The sequence below is a fragment of the Enhydra lutris genome, unplaced genomic scaffold (genome assembly GCF_002288905.1).
Source record: "Enhydra lutris kenyoni isolate GAN:26980312 unplaced genomic scaffold, ASM228890v2 scaffoldscaffold13, whole genome shotgun sequence".
Classification (NCBI taxonomy): Eukaryota; Metazoa; Chordata; class Mammalia; order Carnivora; family Mustelidae; genus Enhydra; species Enhydra lutris.
The window spans coordinates 55,053,065-55,075,799 of record NW_019154097.1 but is presented as its reverse complement, the minus strand read 5'-3'; the positions used below and the strand labels follow the sequence as shown (position 1 = coordinate 55,075,799).

At 64.4% G+C, this 22,735-nt stretch overlaps 2 protein-coding genes across 2 annotated transcripts; one reads left to right on the top strand and one right to left on the bottom strand.

Moving 5' to 3' along the window:
* The first annotated feature begins 1,088 nt into the window (after positions 1-1,088).
* On the top strand, positions 1,089-12,570 carry LOC111146076 (MAF bZIP transcription factor K). Its single transcript, XM_022501456.1, has 3 exons — positions 1,089-1,112; positions 8,952-9,031; positions 9,942-12,570. Exons 2-3 carry the CDS (start codon positions 8,996-8,998, stop codon positions 10,374-10,376), a joined length of 471 nt encoding a protein of 156 aa, XP_022357164.1. The 5' UTR covers positions 1,089-1,112; positions 8,952-8,995; the 3' UTR covers positions 10,377-12,570.
* Positions 12,571-15,358: 2,788 nt separating this feature from the next.
* LOC111146344 (transmembrane protein 184A) lies at positions 15,359-21,055 on the bottom strand. Its single transcript, XM_022501860.1, has 8 exons — positions 20,810-21,055; positions 18,891-19,056; positions 18,488-18,578; positions 18,306-18,381; positions 18,129-18,220; positions 16,897-17,066; positions 16,177-16,374; positions 15,359-15,594 (listed from the first exon to the last, which is right to left on the bottom strand). Exons 1-8 carry the CDS (start codon positions 21,053-21,055, stop codon positions 15,359-15,361), a joined length of 1,275 nt encoding a protein of 424 aa, XP_022357568.1.
* Between the last annotated feature and the right edge of the window lie 1,680 nt (positions 21,056-22,735).

The following is a 22,735-nucleotide window of genomic DNA, read 5'->3' as shown; positions in this document are numbered from 1 at the left end:
GAGCTGGGGCTCTAGCCAGGCACTCTTCTGCAGGCCCCTGGGGCCTTGGAGTCCTTCGTGTTGAGGCCCTGGGCCAAAGCTGTTTATCACCGTACCTATAGAAGAGAAATAATTCTCTTTATCCTCTTCTTTTTTTTTTCCAAGATTTTATTTACTTATTAGAGAGAGCGCACAAGCAGAGGGGAAGGGATAGAAGGAGAGGGAGAAGCAGACAGGGAGCTAGATACCAGACTGGGTCCCAGGATCCTGGTATCACGACCTGAGTGGAAGGCAGACACTTGACTGACTGAGCCACCCAGATACCCCTCTTTACCCATTTCTTGATCAACAGAGGGAAATCAAAGGACAGATGGGGATGTCCCTGGGGGGCGCAATGCCAGCTGCCCTTTCCTCACTTGTGGGCCTGTGGCCCTGGAACGGGGGTGTGTGCACCGAAATGCGTCCACTCCTCTCTGGTCAGAGCACTGTCCCCTGGGGCGTGAACTCCAGCTGGACTCCTCTGGGGAGCCGCAGGTTCGCGCTGGGACCACCGCTGGGGACAGCAGGGAGACATGGGAATGAGAGAATGCGCCGTCGGGGAAGTGGGGCTCCAGAGGAGAGCAACGCGGCTAGGGCGCGCTGTGGTGGGAAGTGCGGGTGCTCCCTGGTGGGCTCACTTAGTGGGGACGACTGTCATCACGGGGTGGGGGGCGCTCAGGACACCTGAGGGCACAGGTTGCAACCGCCCGCCTACCACAGGCGGGGCAGCGGGGCTGGAGCTCCGCAGACGAGGGGCGGGACCCAGCGGTGGGCGGGGCCGAGAGCAGGGCTGGGCGGTGGCGGGCGTGGCGCGCGGTGGGCGGGGCGGCGGGCAGGCCCGGCGGCGGCGCGCGGTGGGCGGGGCGGCGTGACGCGCGCCGACGCCGATCCCGGAAGCGGTGTCAGATGCTGGGGAGCCGGGCGGGCGGGCTGGCGGCGGGCGGCGGGGGGGACTTGTTGTTCTTCGAGAAGTCGGAGCCCCAGAGCGCGGCGGAAGCGGCGGCCGAAAAGGAGCGCGAGAGTGAGCGCGAGCGCGAGGAGAGCGCGTGCCCGCGAGGAGCCGCCGCGCGCCCGCGCCCCCCGCGCGACTCCAGGTGAGGAGCGGCCGCGCGGGGCTGGGCCGGGCCGGGTTGGGGGCCGGGGGCGGGGCGGGGCGGGGGCGGTTCGGGGCCGGGGCCAGCGCGCGGCTGAGTCACCGCCGCCTTGGACCCGCGGCGAAGTTGGGCGGGACCCCGGCCCGCGCACCTGCCGTCAGGTGCCCTGCCTCGAGCGCGTCGCGCGGGCCGGGGACCTCTTTCTCAGGCCCGGGAGCGCGCCCCGACCCCCGGGCAACCCCGAGCTAGAGCGGGAGACGGTGTGTCCTCCCGGGGGCCGCGCTGGGGGAGCCCGGGGCGTGCCGGCGGGCCCGGCGCCCCCTGTCGAGCCCCCCACCGCCTGCTTTGGCTTTAGCCCTGGGAGATGCGCTCCGAGGCGGGAAGGCGGGGGTTGAAAATAAACGGCCACGTGCAGGGGAGCGCGTGGTCGCGCAGGGCCGACCCGGCCGGTGCTGCCCTGCCAGGCGGTGGCTTCCCACCCGCCCTCGGCGGGGATGGGAGAGAGGGCGGGAGCGCCAGGACTAGGGGACTCAGGACCGATGTCGCGTTCAGAGCAGCTGACCTGCCAAGGGTTCCCCGGAGGGAGGCCTTAGTGTGGAAGCTTTGGGGTGGGGAGGGGGGGCAGGGCAAACGTGTCACTTTCCCTAAACCCCACGGCCTGCGGTCTCATCTTCCCCACCTGAGAGTGGGGGTCTCCATCTCTCTCAAGTCCAGCTGCGGGTTCTTCTGTGACCCTGCTGAGTTGTGGAGACGTGGTGTGCCTGCCCGCTGGCTTCCGCAGGGGTCCCCGGGAGGCTGGGAGGGGTCCCGGGCATGCTTCACTCTCCACCTAATTCTAAGGTGCTGCAGACCGCTTTGCCTTGTGTCTGTCATGGTGTTCTCGCTGGCCACGTGTTGTGAAGTCTTTTCACAAAGCGGTACACAGTTGTGGGGCAGTTGGTGTTTGGGGTTGCTGGAAGCTCCCTGCTCTCCCTGTCCTGCAGTAATGATTGTGTTCTTGTTTACCTTTCACGCTGCTCTCCCGGGCCAGGCAGGAATGCTCCATGCTGAATGAATTGTTAGTGCGGGAAGGTCCCCACGCTCAGCCGCCTTCTCTCGCCAGGAGCCTGGCCTCAGGAAGCTCCCACGGCTGGTGCACCCACGCCCCGTACGGCAGATAGAATCAGTGGCTTCCTGAGCCGGTGTGGCTTGGCCGCCCAGCCTGGCCGCCCTCTCCTGTCCCCGCTATTGGCATTGGCGCGGTTTTGTTGCTCCAGCCCTCACGGCCGAGCACAGCTGTGTGCCCTGGGAGCTGGGCCATCTCCGAGCACCCTGCCTTCTGGGGTGGGGCTTTTGAAAGTGGCCCTCTAAGCAGGTGGGAGGGGTCTGGGAAGTTTAAGGTGGGCTGTGCAGGTGGGTGAGGCACACCTCCAGCCTTGGTTGCTTTGTGGGTAGCTGACACCTTTTGGAGAACATCCCTCCCTGGGCAGCCCAGTAGGCATGTTTGCTCGAGGGGGAGGTCTGCTTTCAGAGCCTAGCGCTGGTCCTCTCGTGATCCCAAAATACAGTCCCTGACTCAAAAACACATGCAGGGCTTCTCTTCGGAACACGTTTACTTTCTGTGCTTGAACGTAGCTGGACTTTGAGGGACGCGATCCAAGTTCAGCCCCACTCACTCAAGGTGGTTGCTAAAAATGGGAGTTGAATTGGAGCTACTCAGGGAAGCCGTTTCCGGGGCTTGCTGCGTCCCAGCCCTGTCTCCGGGGCCCAGCTGCCCGAGTGAGCTTGCTTTCCTGACCCACCGTTTTCCCTCCGCATGTCCGTGGCCCCACACGTGCCCGTTCTGGGGGCTCCGGGACCTGGAGAGTCTATGAACCGGCTCCTGGCAGCGGAGGAGTCCAGCCTGAGTCCTGGCTGTTCCCGAGTCTGAAGGTTTCTGGAGTGGACTTGCTGGCTTTAGGGTCCAGTCCACACGGGAAATGGAACCCGGCAGCTGTGAGCTTCTCTGTGTGGCTGCTCCAAGCAGTAAACAGTGACTCACCCTCCCCTCTGCTCCCCGCCTCCCTGCTCCCGGCTGCTGGAAGATGCATGGCTCCCGTGTTTACTTTTGCTTTTTGTAAGTCACAGACTCGTCATGTTTCCTCTTTCTTCCAGTTTCAGGAAATTGAAAGTGTTCTCTTCAAGTCATAGATCCTTAGAACAGGTGGAAATAAATGTAGGGATCACACAGTACACCTTCCCGCACCCCCACTTTAGATGAGGACACCGAGCCCGGAGCCTCCCCACCTGGCCTGTGGTGGCAGAGTCTGATATCCGGAGGGTGGGGAAGCGCCCTGCCTGCTTTCCTGCGCCATGTGTGGGCTGCCCTGGATGAGGGGAGCCAGGAGGTCCTGAGCTGGGGTGCCCCCAATCCCCTCCCTTCGGTGCAGTGCTGGCATGTGTGCTCAGGTGGCATGCCTCTCCCTTGAGGAGAGTTGAGGGGAACAGGTGTAGTTAAGAATGTCCCCTGCCCTCCATCCAGCAAGGGAGGCAAACCTGGGACAGAAAGACGAGGACTAAGTTCTGGGCTCAGCCTTGATGTGTCCTTGTGAGAGGGTACCTGCCTACCACAGGGAGGGCAGGAGGGGGCCTTCTGGTGAAGCAAGGGTTGGGGGAAGACGGTGGGAGCCCAGCACTGATCGTGGAGGCTCTGGAAGCCAGAGGTGGGGGCCTGGAGGCAACAGGTGGCCAGGGGCGTGAGGGGCTCAAGAGGGCCTTCGGGCAGGGGTTTCTTCTACCTGCTCTGGGGCCCTCATTTGAGGGACCACGGCCCAGACAGAAGCAGCCAAGGCCTGAGCCAGGTAGCGCTGGAGGGCCAGAGCCTCTGCAGGGAGATGGGCTGAGGCTAGCCAGCCAGGCTCAGCAGGTGGACATGGAAGGAGAGGTGAGGCATAGGGGATGATTTCTGCATGAGTGGAATGATGGGTCGTCATGCACTGGAGACACAGGAGGCGGGCAGGTATGGGGACAGGGCGCATCTCCGGGGCCTGTCAGACATGTGGGCTGTGTAACCTTGGCTGGATGTGGAGGTTGGGGTTGGTCGAACCCCTGGGCAGCCATGGCATGGACAGAGCCCCAGAGTGGAGCCTGGAGACGGGAGGACCACCCTGAGGGTTCCCGGGGGAGTGAGGGGCTGGGGTGTGGCCAGGGAGGTCCAGCAGTCAGCCTGCTGTCAGCCTAGCAGCCGCCTGAGTCACCTCCAGACAGAGCCAGGATGACACAGCTTCCTCGAACTGCAAACGCAAGGTGACCAGACGTCCTCCAAGCCAGGCAGACAGTCATGTCTTGGCGGAGGGCGGCCAGCCAGGGCCAGCCTGCGGACTGGGTGTGGGCCGGGCTGGTGGGGTACACCCCCACATGGAGGGGAGAGGGGTGGGAGGTACGATCCCTCCTGGTCCTGAGACCTATCTTCAGTTGGGTGAGGCGTCAGCTTGGGGGGCAAGCTGTCTCTGTCACCCTGCACTTGTGGGACACGGGCCCACTGTGCAGCCAGCTGGGAGGGGCGCCCAGCTTTGGGTCTCCCCGAGAAGGCCCACAGCCCCCCAGAACAGAGGTGGTCACATCATGGTGGCATCTGGCTTTGGGGTTTGCACCCATCAGGGTGAGTCAAGGTGCTTGTTTTCTGCGAGGCGCAGAGATCTGCTCCAGGACAGAACCTTTTTCGTCCCTTCCCATTTTCCTCCTGCCCTTCTCCCTCTCCCCAAGGAGACCCCCTTGGAGAGCTGGGAGAGCGGGCGTAGAACAGTTGCCTGGGAGGGCTGGAGGGGGCAGGCACGGGGAGCGGCAGTCACCTTCACTCCACACAGAACAAGAATGAGAGTTTTTGAGAGCCCACCCTGCGGGGTATGGGCTTGTCCAACCAAGGTAAGGGTCAGAGCCCTGTCAGACTCCAAAAGCCCCTTTTCTGTGACATCCTCTAGACCTTGGGCTGTCTAGGTGGGGCCGTTGTGCCCATCAGCTGCCTGGCTTTGCGGGTGGACCAGATGTCCCCTCAGGGTCCCGAACCTGAATCCAGCCCAGTGAGGTCCAGAGCGCACTGCGGATGGCCTGGGCGCTGAGTCGCCCCAGATGAGCTGAGTCAGACAGTGGGCTAGCAGTCAGTGTTTGCTAGGGGATGCAGAATCGGGGATCCTTGCCTCTAGCTCACCTGGCCCTGGGAAAGCCCTTCTGGACTATTGAACCTGGATGACCTGGCCCGTTCTTTGCGCAGCCCGAAGGGAGGACTCCCTAACTTGTTCCCAGCTGTGCCGTCCCCAGAGTTGACTCCCCATCTAGACTGCTGGTCCCTTTTTTCTTTTTTAGCGCCGTCTTTCCCTTGACTTTGTTTAGCTGCACACCAGGCCTTGGGTTGAAACCAGTCTCCCTCAGTCAGGAGAGCAGTCCCCCAGAAGGTGTTTCGAGCTCTCAGGGCTGACCACGCAGCCCTTCTGACCAGCAGCGTCCCCACGGCTGTGGGAGCAGAGTGTGGAGGTTCACGCTTGCCTTCGGGGGTGTCCCTGCCTGACTCTGGCCGTGGAGCTGCTCGGGAGGCGACTTTACTGGAGTTCAGGAAAGCCCATGGGGAGCACGTGCATGCGTGGCTGAGGTTCTGTCAGTCAGTGGTGGCAGGACTCGGTGCCCGCAGTGTCCTCTCATGCAGCTGCTGGAGAGGTGGGCGCCGGCTGGTGGCTGCGGCAGAAGGGGCAGCGGTGTGGCTGGCGCTCTCGCCCAGCCTGTCGGGGCCTCGGTCTTTCAGCCCAGCTGGGGTCTGGCTGAGGCCGGAAGGTAGTTCCTCCTGCACGCGCTCTGGCAGCCGCGAGGTTGCATGAGGTTCAGGGCTTTACATGCGCCGTTCGAGGGCAGTTGTTCTAAAATCAGTGGTTGTACAAACTCGCACACGTTTGAAATGTGTTTCTGAACCTGTTTTCAAAAGCAGACTGTTGGGTTTTTTGCCTTGCGTGTTAGCAGGGACCTCAGGTCACCGCTGTCTGTATTTGCCGGGCCCGGCAGAGGGGCGTGATGGTGCGGCGTCTGCCCATGTACTGAGCTTAGGAGAGATTGGGCAGTGCCCGGCCTACTCCTCACTCCCCGAGCCATCCAGCATCTGGTGGGCAGGGGGCCGTGGGACAGTGTCTGCCCCTGCCCGGGACTTGCCCACCCATGTCAGGGTTTCTGGTTTCACCGGGGGTTCCCGGTGCAGGCCCCAGGCCCCTGGGGGTTGGGTGGAGCCTCCAGTCAGGGTCTATCCTGACATCACCTGCTCTGCCCAACCAAGGTTGCAAGCTGGAGAGAACCCTGGGACCCCTAGTTCCCATCCCCTCATTTTCAGAGGAGGAGAATAAGGCCTGTGGAGAGAAGAGCTTTATGGCTTGTCCCCCAACTTTGTCTCAAGGCGATGATCACCTCCATGTGTACTCCCATTTGCTCTTAGGCCTCACGTCGCTCTTGTTGAATAGGAGCTCTGAGGACGGCTGGGGGTCCCCAGAGGTCAGACCCCAGTGTGGCACCCTCCCACAGAGAGAGGTGTCCCTCCTCGCTTGGACCCCAGGTGGGCCCCAGGGCCACTCTTCTCCCATCTATGCCGGGGCTGTCATCTGTGTCCTGTGCCCAGAAGGCAGATGGGGTGCAGAGTTGGTGGACATGGGGCTTTGCCCAGGTGACTTCAACCTTGCAGACATAGCCAGTGGACCCTCCTGGGGCCTCTGCAGAGGGGAGGGGGCCGAGCCTGTGGAGTGCTGTGGCCCTGTCCCCTGACCGTCCTGGTTGCCTGGACATCCCCCCAGGCACTGTCATGGAGGGCAGGTTCTCTGAGGAGGTGTACCCGCCCTGAATGCAGCCCCATGCCCCGGGTGCTGACTGAGCGGGCCCGCCGGTGTGGGGAGGCACGGATGCCCCTGCTGCTCGGGGTCTGAGCGGAGGTCCCTCCTGTGCTGGGGCCTCCCTGTTCTCGTCAGGCGGGCTGGGCGGTGCGTGCGGGGTGGGAGGGCCTTCGGTCTGTGGGAATGTGAGCTCCTCGCTCTGTAAACAGCCGTGACTCACCGCACAGCTATGTGCTGGCTGCTCCAGGCCCTGTGCGCTGACGTGTGCTGGGATGACACCCAGCCCGTGGAAAAGTTTCTCAGGGCTCTCCCAGCTGCCTGGCTCCTGCCGGCCCTCCAGGTGGTCTATCTGGCACAGTAGGACCCCTGCACCTGGAGGGAGGAGTGCTGGTTGTGGCCCCCCCACCACAGAGGCTGGGGGTCAGGCTGCTGTCAGGAGGCAGCTCCTGGTCCCTGCTGCGGTTCCCCCATGCTGCTGCATGTCTGTGTGTCTGTCTCATGCACATGTGTGGGGGGCGCAGGGGAGCTGGGAGCCCCCCGAGGGTGGGCCCCGCCCCGACCCTGCTGCGCTGCTCGCTGTCATCCAGTGGCAGCTCCAGGGAAAGTGGCCGTGTTGCCTGGGCGATGGGGGGGCCCAGTGGCCTGGGCACCGACACCCTCCGGTAACGGCAGGCAGGCAAGGTGCTGGAGGCAGGAGCAGTGGGAGTTGTGTCTAGGCCGTGCCACACGCCGGGGTCCCAGGGCTGTGGGCGAAAGAAGGCGAGGTGGAGACACCCACAGGAGTCCTGCTCACGCTGGAGATGGAGGCTTTGGTGAGGCTCATACCCCTCCTCCGCCGTGCGTTTCTCTGATGTTCTTTCAGCTCAGTTCATCCTGCCTGGTCCCTAACCCAGTGACAGAGTGTGCCAGCAAGTCTAGGGCCCGGTCCCCTCTGCCCACCCTCCCCCCCAGCCTCAGGGGCGCACGGGTTTGTTTACTTGTCCCACAACCTGTGATGTCTGTGCCGGCTGCCCAAAGCCATTGTTGCTGTGGGCTTCTCCGTTTCCATGACGACCATCAGGGGTTGGCTACGTCCCAAGGTCGCCATGGCAACTATCAGAGGGGAATCATGCTTGGGATGCTTTGGCTGGCTTTTTCATGAATGATTAGAATGTGTGACACAATGCAGACGCGAAAACTAGAAGGGCGGGCTACGGCGGGGGCTGGCGGGCGCCAGGGACAACTCCCGCCAGACGGTTCGTGAGCTCGCACAGTGGCGGCTCCCCACCTCCCGGATCCTGGCTTGGCCGCTGGAGGGGGACCCCGCCCACCTGGTGGGCCTCAGGTCAGGGCTGTGGGGCAGCCCAGGGCGGGTGGTGATGTCACAGCTGTGGTGCCCTGTGCAGAGGTAGGTTTGCTGGGAAGGGTGGGGCTGGGCCAGGGTGGGGGCGTGCTCCCCCCAGGGCCCCTTCCTCTCCAGCCAGGCTAGGTCAGGGGGACTGGGGGCTTCTGCCTGGGCAGGGTGCTGTCCTGGGGGCCAGCGACGCCCTTTAGGTGCTGGGTGCGGCCCATCTCGGGAGGGGGCTCTGCTGCTGTGCACTTTGGCCCTTAAACGTGGCATCCTGTGCCTCGTGGTGCCAGCGTCTCAGCTCCGAGGGAGAGAACAGGAAGTCACAGCTGCTCTCACCCAGTGGCCCCCAGGCGCTGGTGGCAGAGACCTGGCAGGCTGGGCGGCATGGGACTGTGGTGTGGCTGCTGGGCGCCTGGCCAAAGTGGGTCCGGCCGGGGGGGTCTGGGTTGCTCCACGGTCTGATGCTGGAGTGGGGGGTGTGGCCAGCTTGCCCACCCTGCGGGGAGTCCCTCAGCACTGGCTGGCTCCTATCTTGCTTTCGGGGTGACATGGAACGAGGAGATGAGCCTCCTCGGAGCCACTCTGCGGTGGGGATGTCCCCGCTTTAGGTCACTTGTGACGGCAGTAGGCCCTGTCCCCAGCCTGGCCAGCACCTAACCTCACTCATTTCTGTGTTCTTGTGTGATTTTCTAGTTCCAATTTCCAAGCCCTTCTGTTCGGGTGACTGTGCCCAGGTTATGACGACTAATCCCAAACCAAACAAGGCGTTAAAGGTAAGTGGGGGTGCGGGTAAGCAGGCCCCGTTTCTGTCGCAGGCTCAGGCCTAGGAAAGGTCCCTTCCGGCTCCAGCAGTGCCTCTTTCCCAGGATGGCCCGGAGTGTGAGGAAGGAAGCCCTGTTCCCTGAAAGGGGGCTGTCAGCTAGAAGACGTGTTATAGAGAAGTGGTGACAGAATTGGGGGTCGTGGCCTTGGGAGTGGGCAGCTCTGACATCTGAGGGGATCAGTCCTTGGGAGCGAGTGGTAGGGGTGGGTCCCCGTTGGCTAGGAGGTGTTCATCACGCCAGCTCCCAGGCATGGGCAGTGTGGCCTCCGTCCCGTGGAACCAGGGCCCAGATAGCACATGCCCGGGCTCCCGGGGCCCAGCTCTGGCCAGCCACAGTGTGTGCCGGCGCCTCGGGCCTTCCCCGCCTCTGGGGGAGTCAGCTGTCTCATCCTGGGAGCAGAGCTGGGTCTGGCGGGAGAGGGGGCTCTCCAAGCACGCCCAAGCCCTTTCTGAGGTCCCGCTGGGACTGAGGGGTGTGGAAGGATGGGCTGCTGTGCCTTCCCGTGCCCCACCTGCCTGTGTGCATCCTGCCCTGGGCCTGGGAGATGTACAGAGCGGGGCACACATGCAGGCCGCAGCCTTGCAGAGTCTGGGTGGCTGGTGGGAACCAGGCAATGGCCAGGTGTAGCCAGCGGCCCCCATCCGAGAACCGTCAGCATGACACTGGGTGCTGGCGTCAGGTGACCCTGCAGGGAGCAGCCCCATGCCCTGCCGGCAGACCGCAGGCCCGCTCGTGCCACGGGGGGCCTGCTGCCAGCTCTCCCCGGCCCAGACCCGGGCTCCCATGCCCGCACGGTTTGAGCCGTCCTCCAGGCTCCTGCTGCGCCCCCATGCTGACCGCTGTGCCGTGGCCCCCGCAGGTCAAGAAGGAGGCGGGCGAGAACGCCCCGGTGCTCAGCGATGACGAGCTGGTGTCCATGTCAGTGCGGGAGCTGAACCAGCACCTGCGGGGCCTCACCAAGGAGGAGGTGGTGCGCCTGAAGCAGCGGCGGCGCACACTCAAGAACCGGGGCTACGCCGCCAGCTGCCGCATCAAGCGCGTGACGCAGAAGGAGGAGCTGGAGCGGCAGCGCGTGGAGCTGCAGCAGGAGGTGGAGAAGCTGGCCCGCGAGAACAGCAGCATGAAGCTGGAGCTCGACGCGCTGCGCTCCAAGTACGAGGCCCTGCAGACCTTCGCCCGCACTGTGGCCCGTGGGCCCGTCACCCCCACCAAGGTGGCCACCACCAGCGTCATCACCATCGTCAAGTCTGCCGACATCTCCTCCACCTCCGTGCCCTTCTCGGCTGCATCCTAGTGCCCGACCAGGGGTGGGGGTCTGGGGGGTGCGGCCGGGGCGCTGGGCGGGCGGGGGGGCACCTCCCTCGTGCCCGTCGGAGGGTCCCATGGGGAGGTGACCCCTTAACACCCGAGTCCAGTATAGACTCATGGCGGGGACAAGGTTGCTGGCTGAAGATGGGGTCTTGTGAGACTGTGTGCTGCACGCCTTCCCACGCACGCACACGCACACGCGCACACGTATGCACTCGGCCTTCCTCTGGGCCCCGCCAGCTCTCTCCAGACTGTCCTTTTCCCGGGGTGGGGGGGGGGTTGTCTCATGCAAGGGGGCATCGGGAGGTATGGAAGGAAGGTCTGCTGGAGGTTCCTGGCCCTGTGGCCCAGACGGTGGGGGCTCTGTTCTCCACGTGTCCCAGGAGTGGCTGCCGCCGTCCTCCAGCTGCCGCAGGAACCCCCTCCCTGCCCTGAGCTCTGGTGCCGCAGGAGGAACCGATTGTCCGTGGGGACGGAAAGCACCACGAGCCTGCTTTAGCCTTAGCGGAGACTGCGCCGCGCAAGGCAGAGGGAGGGAGGGGGGCTGCCTAAGGGGCTGTGTGCGCGTGCACGTGTGCTTGGGGACGTGCCTGCCATTGCATCAGCACCAGCAGCACCAGGCCCTTGGGGGAGCAGCTCAGGGGGCCGGTCACTGGGGGGCCTCTGGGGTCCATGCACCAGGAGTTGCAGGGGCATTGGGAACCGTCCCTCTGTCTGAGTGACCCCAGGGAGTACCCTGTCGGGCCAGGGAGGTGGAGCCCTGTGCAGGGAGGGGTGGCAGGGCCTGGAGTGGATGTGCGGAGGTTCTGTGTGGCGTGGGGTGAGGTGGGCAGGGGCCTCAGGACTGGGTTGTGGCTCTGCTGGAGGGGACGGGCAGGGTCTGAAGAGTGAGGAGGGCGCGGTGACAGGGGAGGTGACATGGCACGGGGCCTGGACCTGCCTCCTTGGGGCACCTGGGTGGTCTCTTGGTGCAGAGGACAAGGGGACACAGCCACCATGGTGCTTAACCCTCCCCCGGAACCTTTACTTGCTCTTTCTGGCACCTGGAGCCCCATGACCTTGGTGATCCTTGCTGGGGCTTCCCACCACTGCAAGCCTCGATTGATTGGGACTTCCGGCTCCCACATGCTGAGCTTGGACTGCCTCTCCCCGGCCTTGCTGGAGAGAGGCTGGGGCTGCGGGGCCTGGGGGTGGGCGGTGAGCGCAAGCTCCCGGCCTCCTCTTGGCCCTGCTATCCAGCACGGAGGGAGACCCCCAGCAAGCCGCAGGCCCCCCGCCCGGGAAGAGGAGGCTTGGGCAGGGCTGATGGCCCCAAGGGCTGCATCTTCCTCTTGCGTCTGCTGTCGCGAGTGACCAGTGAAGGTCTGGGGCCTCCGTCGCATTGCATGCGGCCTTCACCTTGTCCTGGGGAGAGGTGAAGGGTCTGGGGTGCGCTGGATCTTTACAGAGCAAAAGGCCCAGTGTGTTAAAAAAAAAAAAAAAAACTGTTGATACCATAGCCATGGTAGGTAATCCACATTGGATATCGATAAGGACCATGGGGAAATATTTAAAAGAGAGAAAGTATATATATATATAAAATTATATACACATTTTATCGTACAGATTTTTCGTAATTTTCCTGTTTTTACTGTAAATCCCTAATAGAGCAGAGCTACAGTGGGGGTTGGGATGGGGGTGGGAGCTGGTTGTCCCCGGCTCTGGGGAGGGAGGCCCGAGCTGCCTGCCCTCTGCCTGTTCCCGCCGCCTGCTCCGCCTGTGGGAACCCGGGAGGAGGAGGGAAGACCAGAGCCTTCTCGTGCTCTGCCTTCCGGCTCGCTGAGACTCCACTGTCACAGGTTTAATGTATGGATGCTCTTTATGTAAGAGAAAAGGCAAGGACCACTGTCCCTGGGGTCTGTCCCCCCTGCCTTCTGGGCCTCAGACGTGTGGGTCCTTCCCGGGGGCAGGGCCTCCCGCTTCCTCGCCTCTGCCGCTCAGCTGCTCCGTTTCAATATTTATTTTTGTGCTACTTTTATCATGGTATAAGTTATTGAGAAGAGACCCCACGTTGTGGTCCTTGTCCGTACGACACCTGCCCCGCGCCTGCCCCGTCCCCTCACGGCCACCACCTAATTTATTGCTGTACATCTCTGCCGTGACGCTTTTGTACCTTTGCAATAAAGAGTTTTCTGGTTTCAGACCTGCCTCGTTGTGTGGTTGGTGCGGGGCCAGGAGGGTCCAAGTCCCTGAGTGCAGGGCACCGCTGTTCGTGAGGGGCTGCCACTGCCTCCATGTTCCGTGCCCCAACTCGGTGGTCGTCACCTGCTGCGAGGTCCATCGGGACAGCCCTGAGGTGGGGAGGGGGTCAGGCTGGTGGAGGCGGCCGGGCTGGCTTTCCGATGGTGGGCCCAATTCCCAAGTGCCCTGTCTGCCCCAACCGGGAGCCTCCAGCTTTCGGACATCGCCTTCTTCTCCAGCTCCGATGGCTCCCCTCCCCGCCCCCACCAGGTGGTATGTGCCCCAGTCTTGGGCCAGGTCCTGCAGCAGGCGGGGAGACAGACACTTCGCCTGGGGTAGACAGCAGGGTGCCTAAAGTAAGCGGGCTCTCCTGCAAGCCGGCGCCCGGGGCCTGTGCGTTCCCCATGGGCCTTCCCCACCCCCGTCCCTCTGAGGGGCAGACATGTCAGCACTTGGCCTCAGCCTCTGCAGGAGGGCAGACTTGCAGGCCAGGTCTTGGGGTTTCCAAGACCCGCCGGCCCTCCCACCTCACCTCTGCCTGAGCTGATGGGACCACTCCCGCCCCACGGTCATTGCCAGCAGCTCGGGTTGGGGGGGTAGCCTCTGGGGGGGCCTGTTCCCTCCCTTTCCAGTCCGCTGGCTCCCTTCTGTGAAATGGGCGGGGAGTGGAGTGTGCCAGCCCTGTGGGGTCGCTGTGGCCCCCCACATGGCCAGGCCTGCTCCCCCTGCGAGAGCTCTGCACGGTGTCCCGGTGACTGGAGCTAGGGCAGGCTGGACCCCAGCCCTGTCAGGGCCCCTGGGAAGTTGGGGAAGGCTGCTGCTCCTCCCGGCCCAGCCGTCCGTCTCTCTGGGCTGCCTCCTTTGGGGTGGATTGCTGGGGCCATTTCCCAGGTGAGAGCACCGAGGCCGGGAAAGGCCCTGTGCAGTGGGGCCCAGAACTGGGAGCCCACTTTGTCATCATGGATGGCAAGACGTGCCTCCCTCCCTCCTCCTCGAGAGCGCCCATACTCCCCCCTGGAGCGGGCGAAGCCAGCGAGGTGGGGGCAACTGTGATCTACCTGTGGGCGGTGGGGCACAGCCTGACTTTGTGTCTGAAGGAGAAGCCAGGCCTCGTCCCACAGAGAAGTCTGTGGGGGCTGGACAAGTGTGAGAGCTGCCTCTCTGGGGCTAGTCTGTCTATTGCCGGCTGTGTGACCTCGGGCCCCTTTCCCGGGGCTTGTGAGGATTCAGGGTAGGCTGGGGTCCGGGCCCCGCCCTCAGCACACTGTGGACACAGCACAAGGGGCTGCTGGGGCCTGTGCTGAAGGCGCCTTCCAACTGGGAGCCCGCACTGAGTGTGGTCACTGGAAGGGGGTCCCAGCCCACATACCCCATACACATGGTTTAGGCAACTGGGGCCCTAATGGGGTGACCCTCCCCAGGCAGGGCCCTGCAGGGCCTCACCCCCATTTGCCCACAGGGCGTCTGGCACTGGCCCCCTCTGAGTCCTCCAGACAACCTCCTGTCCTGGTTGCTCCCAGAGCTGCTGACTGAGCCGGCTGTGCCGGAGTGCGGCCCACTGTGGTCCCGCAGCCGGGATGGCATGATAAGGCGGTGTGGGGGGGGGTGCTCTCCAGCTGGGTGGCAGGGTGGTGGCCTGGCTTATCTCACCAGGCAGCCCGGTGGGGCCCTCAGAGAAGCTGCGGCCTTAGTGCTAGGTCTGCAGGCCTAGGGAGCAGGGAGGCTGTGGGGCGGCCCCCTTTCTGGCCAGGGCCGGGCTGCATTTCTTCTGACCCTCAGGGGTCTCCCTAGGCACTGGCCTGGCACACAGAAGAGAGAAGGATGGGGGAAGGCGGGCTCAAGCTGCGAGCTCCATCCTGCGCCCCTTGCGCTCTCTGGGCCTGAGTCCATCTGTGGCCTTCATGGACCCACTGCAGGCGGGGCTGGCTGGAGGTCCATCTTAAGGAGGAAGCTGAGCTCCCAAGGGAAGGGCAACACTCCGGGTCTCCCGAGGGCACGGGGCATGGCCTTCGGTCTGCTTGTGAGCTCTGTGCCCCGCTGGGCTCTGAGCAGCGCCCCGGATCCTTCCCCCAACTGCAGACCTAGCACCGTGGGGCTTGTCTGAACACCCCAGTACAGTTGGCTCCTCCAGGGCTGACCCCGCGGGAACAGAGGCCGCTGGAGTCTCTAGAAAAGCCAGGTGTTTATGTACAAATAAGTGTGATTTCATCTGTGAGCCGCCTGTGCCCTGCGGGCTGGTCAGGAAGAAGTCCCTGTGCAGGTGGCCCCGGACACCTCCCAGACCCACATCCACATGTCGGGTGGGGACTTTCAGGAGTCTCCTTGGCTGGAGGGGCTGCGCGGCGGCCTGGCAAGGCCCAGCTGAGGCCCCTACTGGCCCACTTGTCCACACCCACAGCTCCCATGATCTCGGGGTGGCTGCTCACTCTCCGGAGGCCGCCCTTCCCTGCAGGGGCCCAGCCTGGAGTCCGTCCATCCTGCTGGCGCCCGCTTCACAGCAGCCCCTGAGCAGACGGCCAGGGGTGCCCAACGAGTCCCAAGCTCATCAGATAAACTCCGATGTCCCATCTGGAGCCACGGGCCTGCAGGTGGGAGGCAGGCTGGACAGTGGCCCCACATTCCTGGCAGGAAGGCTCCCAGAAGGGGCTTCTCCTCTGGCAACAGGGCTGGTGGGTGAGGGGCTCTGTGCTTGGCCAGAGGCCCCGGGCAGACAGGTGGCAGCCAGGCATCCAGTGACCCGTGGCCCTCCTACAGCTCCTCCGCGGGGATCAGCATCCGCTTCTCCACGTTCCGACTCTTCCGGATCCCCCCGGGGCCATTGGCTGCACTGGGGTGGGCGCTGGGGCTCGGGGCCTCGTGTGTGGCCTGCTGGGTGTAGTGCTGGTAGGTCGGCGAGAAGTTATGGACGGCGTCCTGCACAATGTCCTGTGGGCTCATGGTCTCTTTGAGGCCGCTGGAGATGCTGTGCATGGGTGCCTCAGGGGCTGGGGGCAAACGGCACATGTATGGGGTCGGGGGGGTGCCCAGACCTGTCATGTTGCACTCAGACCCCAGCCCTGGGGACATGGCCCTGCTCCCCACCAACCTCTGGGCTGCCCAGGCCCTGGGCTTGGCCAGCAGGGGGTGACTTCGGGACCTCCGAACCCCAGCCTGGCTCCTCCCCTCAACCCCCTGCCGGCTTGTCCCAGCCCAGACTCCCCAGGGGACACATCAAGAGACCACCTTGGCTGGCTCCTGCCTTCTCCCCAGCCCGGAGTGAGCCCTTTATGCTTGTGGTAACGCCAGGCAGCTGGAGCAGGGCAGGCCATCCCTGCCCGAATGCGTCATTCCCCAGGGATGTCTGGGTCTCTGGGTGTGGTGGGCAGGGCCCCCAGGCTTGGGAGGTATCAAGCCCCCCACTGCCAGACATCCAGTCCAGCCCATCTCACTCAGAGCTTGGGGCCTGGGCCAGATGCAAATGTGGGCCCCGTCTAGGGCTGGGGTTCTCCCCAGGGGTTGTCTGTGCTCCTCCCCGGGCCCACTGTCCATGTGCCCACCCACTCTTGTAGAGGACCCGGCCAGTGCACCTGGTGAGTTCTCTTTCTTCTCTGCATACACCTGGCAGCTGAAAGCATAGCGCAGGGCAATGGAGGCAAACAGCATCTCAATGCAGATGATGAAATTCTGGTAGCCAGCGGCCAGCGTGCCAGCCCCAACCTTGCTCCCGTCGATGACCTGGACCTCAGGGATGACTCCACACTTCTCCAGGATGGCCAGCAACATCCCTGGGGGATGGTGACAGCCGCTCAGGCACCCACCCTGCACAGGCCTTGGGAGCTGCGTGGGGTCTGTGGGGGAGGACGAGGTTCCGGCCCTGCAAAGGCTCCCCCGGGTGGCCCTGGGATGTCCCATCCCCGTGGTCCTGTTCCATGGAGGGAGAGGCTGATGTTCAGGGGTGTGGGTACCTCCCACACCAGGGTCATGGCCCAGTGGGCATCTGGCTACTCCCCACATGTCTGCTCTGGCCTCCCGATCCCAGAGCTGGGGTTCACCCCTGCCCCCCCACACACTGTCTGTGGGGTGAGGTCCGGGAGCACCCCCATCCTGGCCCCAAGCCTCTGCTGGGCCTCTCCACCCACAACGGCCAGACCTGCTGGGCGGGGGACTCGAGATTTTCCCTGCACTGTGGCTTCCAGCTGAGGGGGTGGTGGTTCTGACCTGTGCTCCAGCCAGGGAAACTGAGGCCAGGCCTGAGGGCACATGGGGAACGGCTCTAGGCTCCACCGGGGCCCCCACAGCCCACCCACCCTGCCAGAAAGAGAGGAAGATGACCGCCTTGATGGTGAAGAACTTGAGGACAGGCTCGAAGGGCTGCAGGAGCTCCCTGGTGGCGAAGTAGAAAAGGAACAGGGCGTAGAGGGCCAGGCTGACGGAGACATTGTAGATGAGGGTGACGTAGAGGTAGCCGCTGCGGATGCTGGGGCCAGAGCAGATGCCAGGGTCAGGGCGGGCCCCGAGCCCTGTGCCTTCCCTGCCATCCCAGCCTGGGCCCTCACAGTGACCCAGGCCTGGACCCTCCCTGCAGGCCAGGCAGGCAGGTGGGCGGCACCCGAGCACAATGGCCAGGGAGCTGGGGGTGTTCCCACGCAGCTGTGAAGACGTAGCCCTTCTCCCTACAAAGGCCACCCTCCGTCCCTCTTCCCTGGTCCGGCTGTGCGCAGACTGAAGGACCGGGCCTCTACACTGTGCACACATGGGCAGGCGTGTGCTAGTGTAGGAGTGCATACGTGATATGCATGCACCTGTGGGTGTGTTCACACGCGCGTGTCAGCACTGAGCATGTGAGCATGTGTGTTCACGTGAAACCACGTGTGTGCCTGCTCGTGTGCACGTGTGAGCATGTGTGTGAGTGTGTGCACCTGCTCGTGTGCATGCGTGTGTGCGTGGGGGGGCTTGTGTGAGCGTGCGTGTAAGCGTGTGTGAGGGGGTCATGCGTGTATGTGCATGCATGTGTGCCCTGTCGTGTGCGTGTGTGAGCATGCGCGTGCAGGCTTGTGTGCATGTGTGAGCGTGTGTGCATGGGCTCGTGAGCGTGTGTGTGAGCATGCATGTGTGCACCTGCTCGTGTGCGTGTGCACGTGTGAGCGTGTGTGTATTTGTGCACCTGCTGTGTGTGTGTGTGCGTGTGCACCTGCTGTGTACATGTGTGGACCTGGCGTGGGGCTCCTTCTGGGCTGTCCGGGAGGCGCTGCCAGTGGCTCCCTGGGCCTGAGGGCCTGAACTCCCCCTTGGCTCTCCTTCAGGTGGGCGGGCTGCAGGCCAGGATTGGGGGTTAACCCACGGCAGCGAGGATCCTAGCCCTGGTAGTCAGGGGCCCACTCCTCTGGGTCCATTTGCTGCGGCCTCACCCTGGCTAGTCTCCCGGGAGTGCACGTGAGGACTCGGACTCGTGCTGAACCCCCTCCCTGACCCGGGGCCGGCACCCTTCTCCCGTCAGGCTAGCCCACCCCTCCCAGCCCCCACAGCAGCCTGGCCTTACTTGAAGTCCCCGTCATGGTATTTGCCGAACGCCTGCAGGACGATGGTGACCAAGGCCATGACAGGCTTCACGATACAAAACTGCAGTGTGGCCTGGGGAGGAGGGAGCAAGGAGTGATGGGGGGTGTAGCTGGGAGGGGCAGGGCAGGGCAGGCCAGCCCCCCACGCCCCCACTCACCTGCTTGCAGAATCGCAGGAAGCCAATGGAGTAGGACATGCCGTGCAGGCAGCAGGTGCCATAGACGCAGCTGGACCTGAGTGTGCAAGTCCGTGAAGCAGGGCCCGCAAGGACCCGTCCCCAGCCCGGCCCTGCTGCCGGGGTGCGGGGGGCCCCCATGGGCTCTGGGGCGAGATGCTCACCGGATGGGCTTTCCCCGGATCTCTGCCATGATGGCGCTCTCGCCCCCCAGGTACTGGAAGCACAGGCTTAGGAAGCTATAGATGACAAAGGCTGCAGGGCAGGGGGCCGGGGCAGGCAGCAGTGAGCTTGGGCTCCCCGAGACCCCCCACTCCCCGCCATCCCTGCTGACCCCCGGCTGTCAGCAGTCCCTGTGGCAGCGAGGCCCCACCCCGTCGAGGGCCCCCGTTTCCCCTCAATCCAGGCCCTGGGCCAGCCCCACTGCAGGGCCCCCACCCTTGGCACCCCCGATCCTGACCATCAGGGTAGCTGACTCGGCCCTGGAGGCTGGGGTTCCTGAGCTGGCTGAGGCCTCTCTGCGCCCTCCCTGGATCTCGCAGGAGCCCGGAGCCAGACGGCGCTCACCTTCATAGCAGTCACGCACTGAGTCCAAGTAGATGTAGTGCTGGTGGTCCCCCAGGAGGAGGAGGCTGAGCCAGGAGTCGAAGGCGTAGATGGGCACGATGAGGAGCAGGCGAATGATGTAGCGCTGCTCGTTGGGAACCGTGTAGGAGCGCAGGTGCAGGTAGATCTAGGCAGGCAGAGCAAGGGCAGGCTTGGGGCACGATGGGCATGTGCCCCCCCCACCCCCCCACCCCCGTGTGGAGCAGCGCGAGCTCCCCCAGGCGCGGCTGGCCTCTTCTGCCCGCACACTCTGCCGCGGGAACGCCTGCTCGCTCACGCTCTTGCTCCCGTGTTCGTTCATTCCGGGCCGGGAAGCGTCTGTGGCCCCGGAGTTTGGCATCTCAGCATGGGGGGGTCTGCAAAGGGCTGACCCCCTGGTGCCCTTTCCGGGATTGGCCCCATGGGGCAGGTACATCGGGAAAGCAAGGGTCTGTGTATGAGACCGACCCTCGCAGCGACGCGGGGGTAGACGCTGGTGGGGCTGGCAGGGTCTTGGATGGCCAGTGAAAGGGGCATCCCAAATTGTCCACGGGGGACCTGCTGTGCGATAATAGGGCATGGAAGCATCAGAGGACAAAGCAGTTGTGACCCCACGCATGTGGGAAACATCGGGTGAACACGAAAGGAAAGATGGCGCTGTCCTGTCCCTGGGCGGTGGGAAATACAGCTGATTATAGTCTGTCTGGAGACCTTTCTTGACTGTCCACGTCTTCTACGGGGAGGCGGAAAAGCAGCGAGAGGGTCTTGAAGAGGAAGAGGTGCCGGGAAGCCGGGCACATGGCACCTCTGGAAGGCTTCCTGGAGGAGGTGCCACTGAGCGTAGGTGGAGAGAGGGCCGTGGCAGGGCAGGCTGTGTGTGGAGCCCTGCGTGCGCCGGTCTTCAGAGGGCACAATGCAGCGAGTGGCAGGGGCAGACTGGCATCCGGAACAGTCTCTTATCAGTCCCTGCCGTCTGGCTGAGGCAGTGGGAGCGCCTGGCACAGGCAGCCCCTGGGAGACGTGGTTTCTGTCCTGGGGCTGGCACTACCTGGCGGGGCGGCCTTGGCAGGCCCTCTCCATCCTCTCCCCCCCTTACCTTCCCATCCTAAAGCCAGAGGATGAGTTCCTCTCTGCCCTTGGGGGCTCTGGAAGGGCGGAGACGGCTGCCCTCATATCTCAGAGGGTCTGGGGCTGGGGGCAGGGGCGGGGCTGCAGCCCACGGGGCCTCTGTCTGCCCATCTGGGGAGCCCCAGGAGTCAGAGACAGACATGCAGAAGTGCTGGGGTTAGGCTCACACAGAGGGGGCATCCAAGACCCCCACTCAGGACTCTGGGGCCTCCCCCTGCTAATCCTGGTCCCCTAAGTCACGGCCTACCCCGGACTTTACTCGCCACCCAAGTGCACACGCACCACCCACCAGTTCAGTCTTCCCGGCCAGAGCCCCAGGAGCAGCTCCGTAAGACTCTGTGCCAATCCTGCCTCCTCCGGGCAGCCCTCCCGGTTGGCCCCCACTGCTCTTGCCTGTACTGTGCCCCCCAGTTCCCCTCATACCCTTGTGTCTACTTCTGATGTGTTTGTTTGAGGCCACACAGAAGGCGGCTCTCACTGAGAAAGGAGTCCACTCACCCCTCCCTGCCTGCCGGCCCGCTGACTACCCCTGCCCCAAGCTCACACCCCCACTCATTCCCTCCCCATCCCAAAGGCCAGTCCTCCCTGGCTCCCACACCCTGCGTTCGGGGGAAAGCTCCCCCCGCCGCCCCTGCACCCTGGCCTGTTGCCACCCCTGAGGGCCCTCCCTGCAGCCGGGCCTCTGGTGGCTGCCCCGGATCCCAGCACGGTCAGCCAGGGCCATGTCCCATGGCCAGCAGGGTCCCAAGAGAGGTGCGGAAGGGAGGGCCTACCTGGTGGCAGGTGAGCACCAGGGCAGTCCACACGAAGACCCCTGAGACGCCACGGGCCAACGCAGTGGTGAGGAAGAGGCGGGAGGCGCCCTGGGAGCTGTTCCCCATGGGGTCCATCTGTGGCCCGCCAGGCACGGAGGACGCGGAGGGCACGGTGGGCATGGCGGGAGGGGGGCTGGGCTGTGGCCAGGTTGCTGACACCAGGGGGCCGCGGGCTGTTCCCAGGAGCCCTGAGGCATTAGTCATCTGCAGAGGTGAGGGAGGACACGGGGAGGAGTGAGGACAAAGGTGCACCCAGGCAGCTGGCAGCCCCAGTGCCGGCCCAGGGAGGAGGGGGTTGGGGCAGGGCGGGAGGAGCTCTTCCTGGTGGCCACGCACAGGCCACTGAAAGGCCGGGGCTGCCCTGGGCGTCCCTCCCCATCCCCTCTGTGTGGTTCGGGGCTGCCCTGGGCGTCCTTCCCCATCCCTTCTGTGTGGTTCGAGCCTGACCATTGTGCCTACTCCCCTGACTTGGGCTCTCCTTCCCAGGTGGGACTCGGCCGCCTGGGCGCAGAATCGGGGAGCAGACCGTGGTATCGGGTGGTCCCCGTCTCTGCTGCTCAGACTTGTGGGAGCCCACGTTTGGGGACCCGAGATGTCTGGGAATGTGAGAGATCCCGGCTGCCCTGCCTGCCCGGAGGGGAGGGCAGTCGGAGAGAAGGCCGGACTGGTGCTGCCCGCCACTGCCGACAGGGGAGCAGCCCAGCAGCCACCAGCTCCCCGGGCCCTGCCTGGCTGTCCGGGTGCCCGGCTGTGCTGCGGGGCCCTTCAGCTCCCCAGGCCTGCTCGCTCGCTCCGGATGCCGGCTCTCTGGTCACTGGCCAGCCAGCCAGGGCACCAGACACCTTACTCCTCCCATGCCAGAGGCTGACCCGGCCTCTCCCCCGGCCTCCAGCCCACGGCAGGTAGGGGCCCAGTGCCTACCTCTCAGGCAGGAAGCTCTGGCCGGCCCTGGAAGGCCCGGCCTCCAGGGAAGCCTGGCTGGTCATTTGCATGGCCACGTGGCCCAGGGCAGCCCCACTGGGGGTGGGGCAGGGCTGCTCTCTGGAGTCTGTACCAGGCTTGGGGAGGGGGCCCGCCAGGGCTGCCGCCTGCAGGGAGGGACCCGGTTGGAGGGGGAGGAGCAGAGGCTTGTCCCCTCCCGCTGCTGCTGACATTCTATCTTTGCTCAGCAGCAGCTGGCTCCCAGGAAGCTGCGGGCCGCCAGGTGCCCTCACCTGCCAGTGGCAGACGGGCAGCCATGTGGCCTCTGCCTGGGCCCCAAGCAGGCAGGAGGGGTCTCGGGTGGCCGGGCTGGTGTTTGCCTAAACACAGGTGACTTTCTGTTGTGAGAATCTCGCCCAGTCTGCACGAGGTGCACAGGAAACATTGCTGGGATTGTGGAGTCGGGAGAGGGCAGGTCCCTGCATTCAGCCGGATGCCAGTGGCTTCTTTGCAAAGAGGCTCCCCCAACTCTGTCTCTGGAGGGTCCAGCGGGTAGGGGCGTGCTCTGCGTATTCACGCCGCCGCCCCCGCTGCCGATGCCAGGGGCCACCAGGATGGAGGGTCTGCTCTGTGCCCTTGATGGTGCCACACGTTCATGTCCTTTGTGGCCACCTGACTCTCCCTGTGGCCCTGGGCCATGGGTCAAGGGCTGAACTGTTGGAATGACTGATCCCTTTTTGCTCAGAGAGGCTCATCCACACCGGTGTGCACAGGTGTGTGGGAGGCTGCAGGCCCAACCCCTGGACACATGAGCCCACTCCTCGCCCCTCCATGAGGCCGCTCCTCACCCCTCCACCCCCACCAGCCCCCTGCCCCCCAGGAGACCCCAGCAGGCCTCCTCTGAGCACTGCCTGGAAACTTCCATACTGACTTCTCTTCCAGCTGTCTCCTTGTCCTACTGAT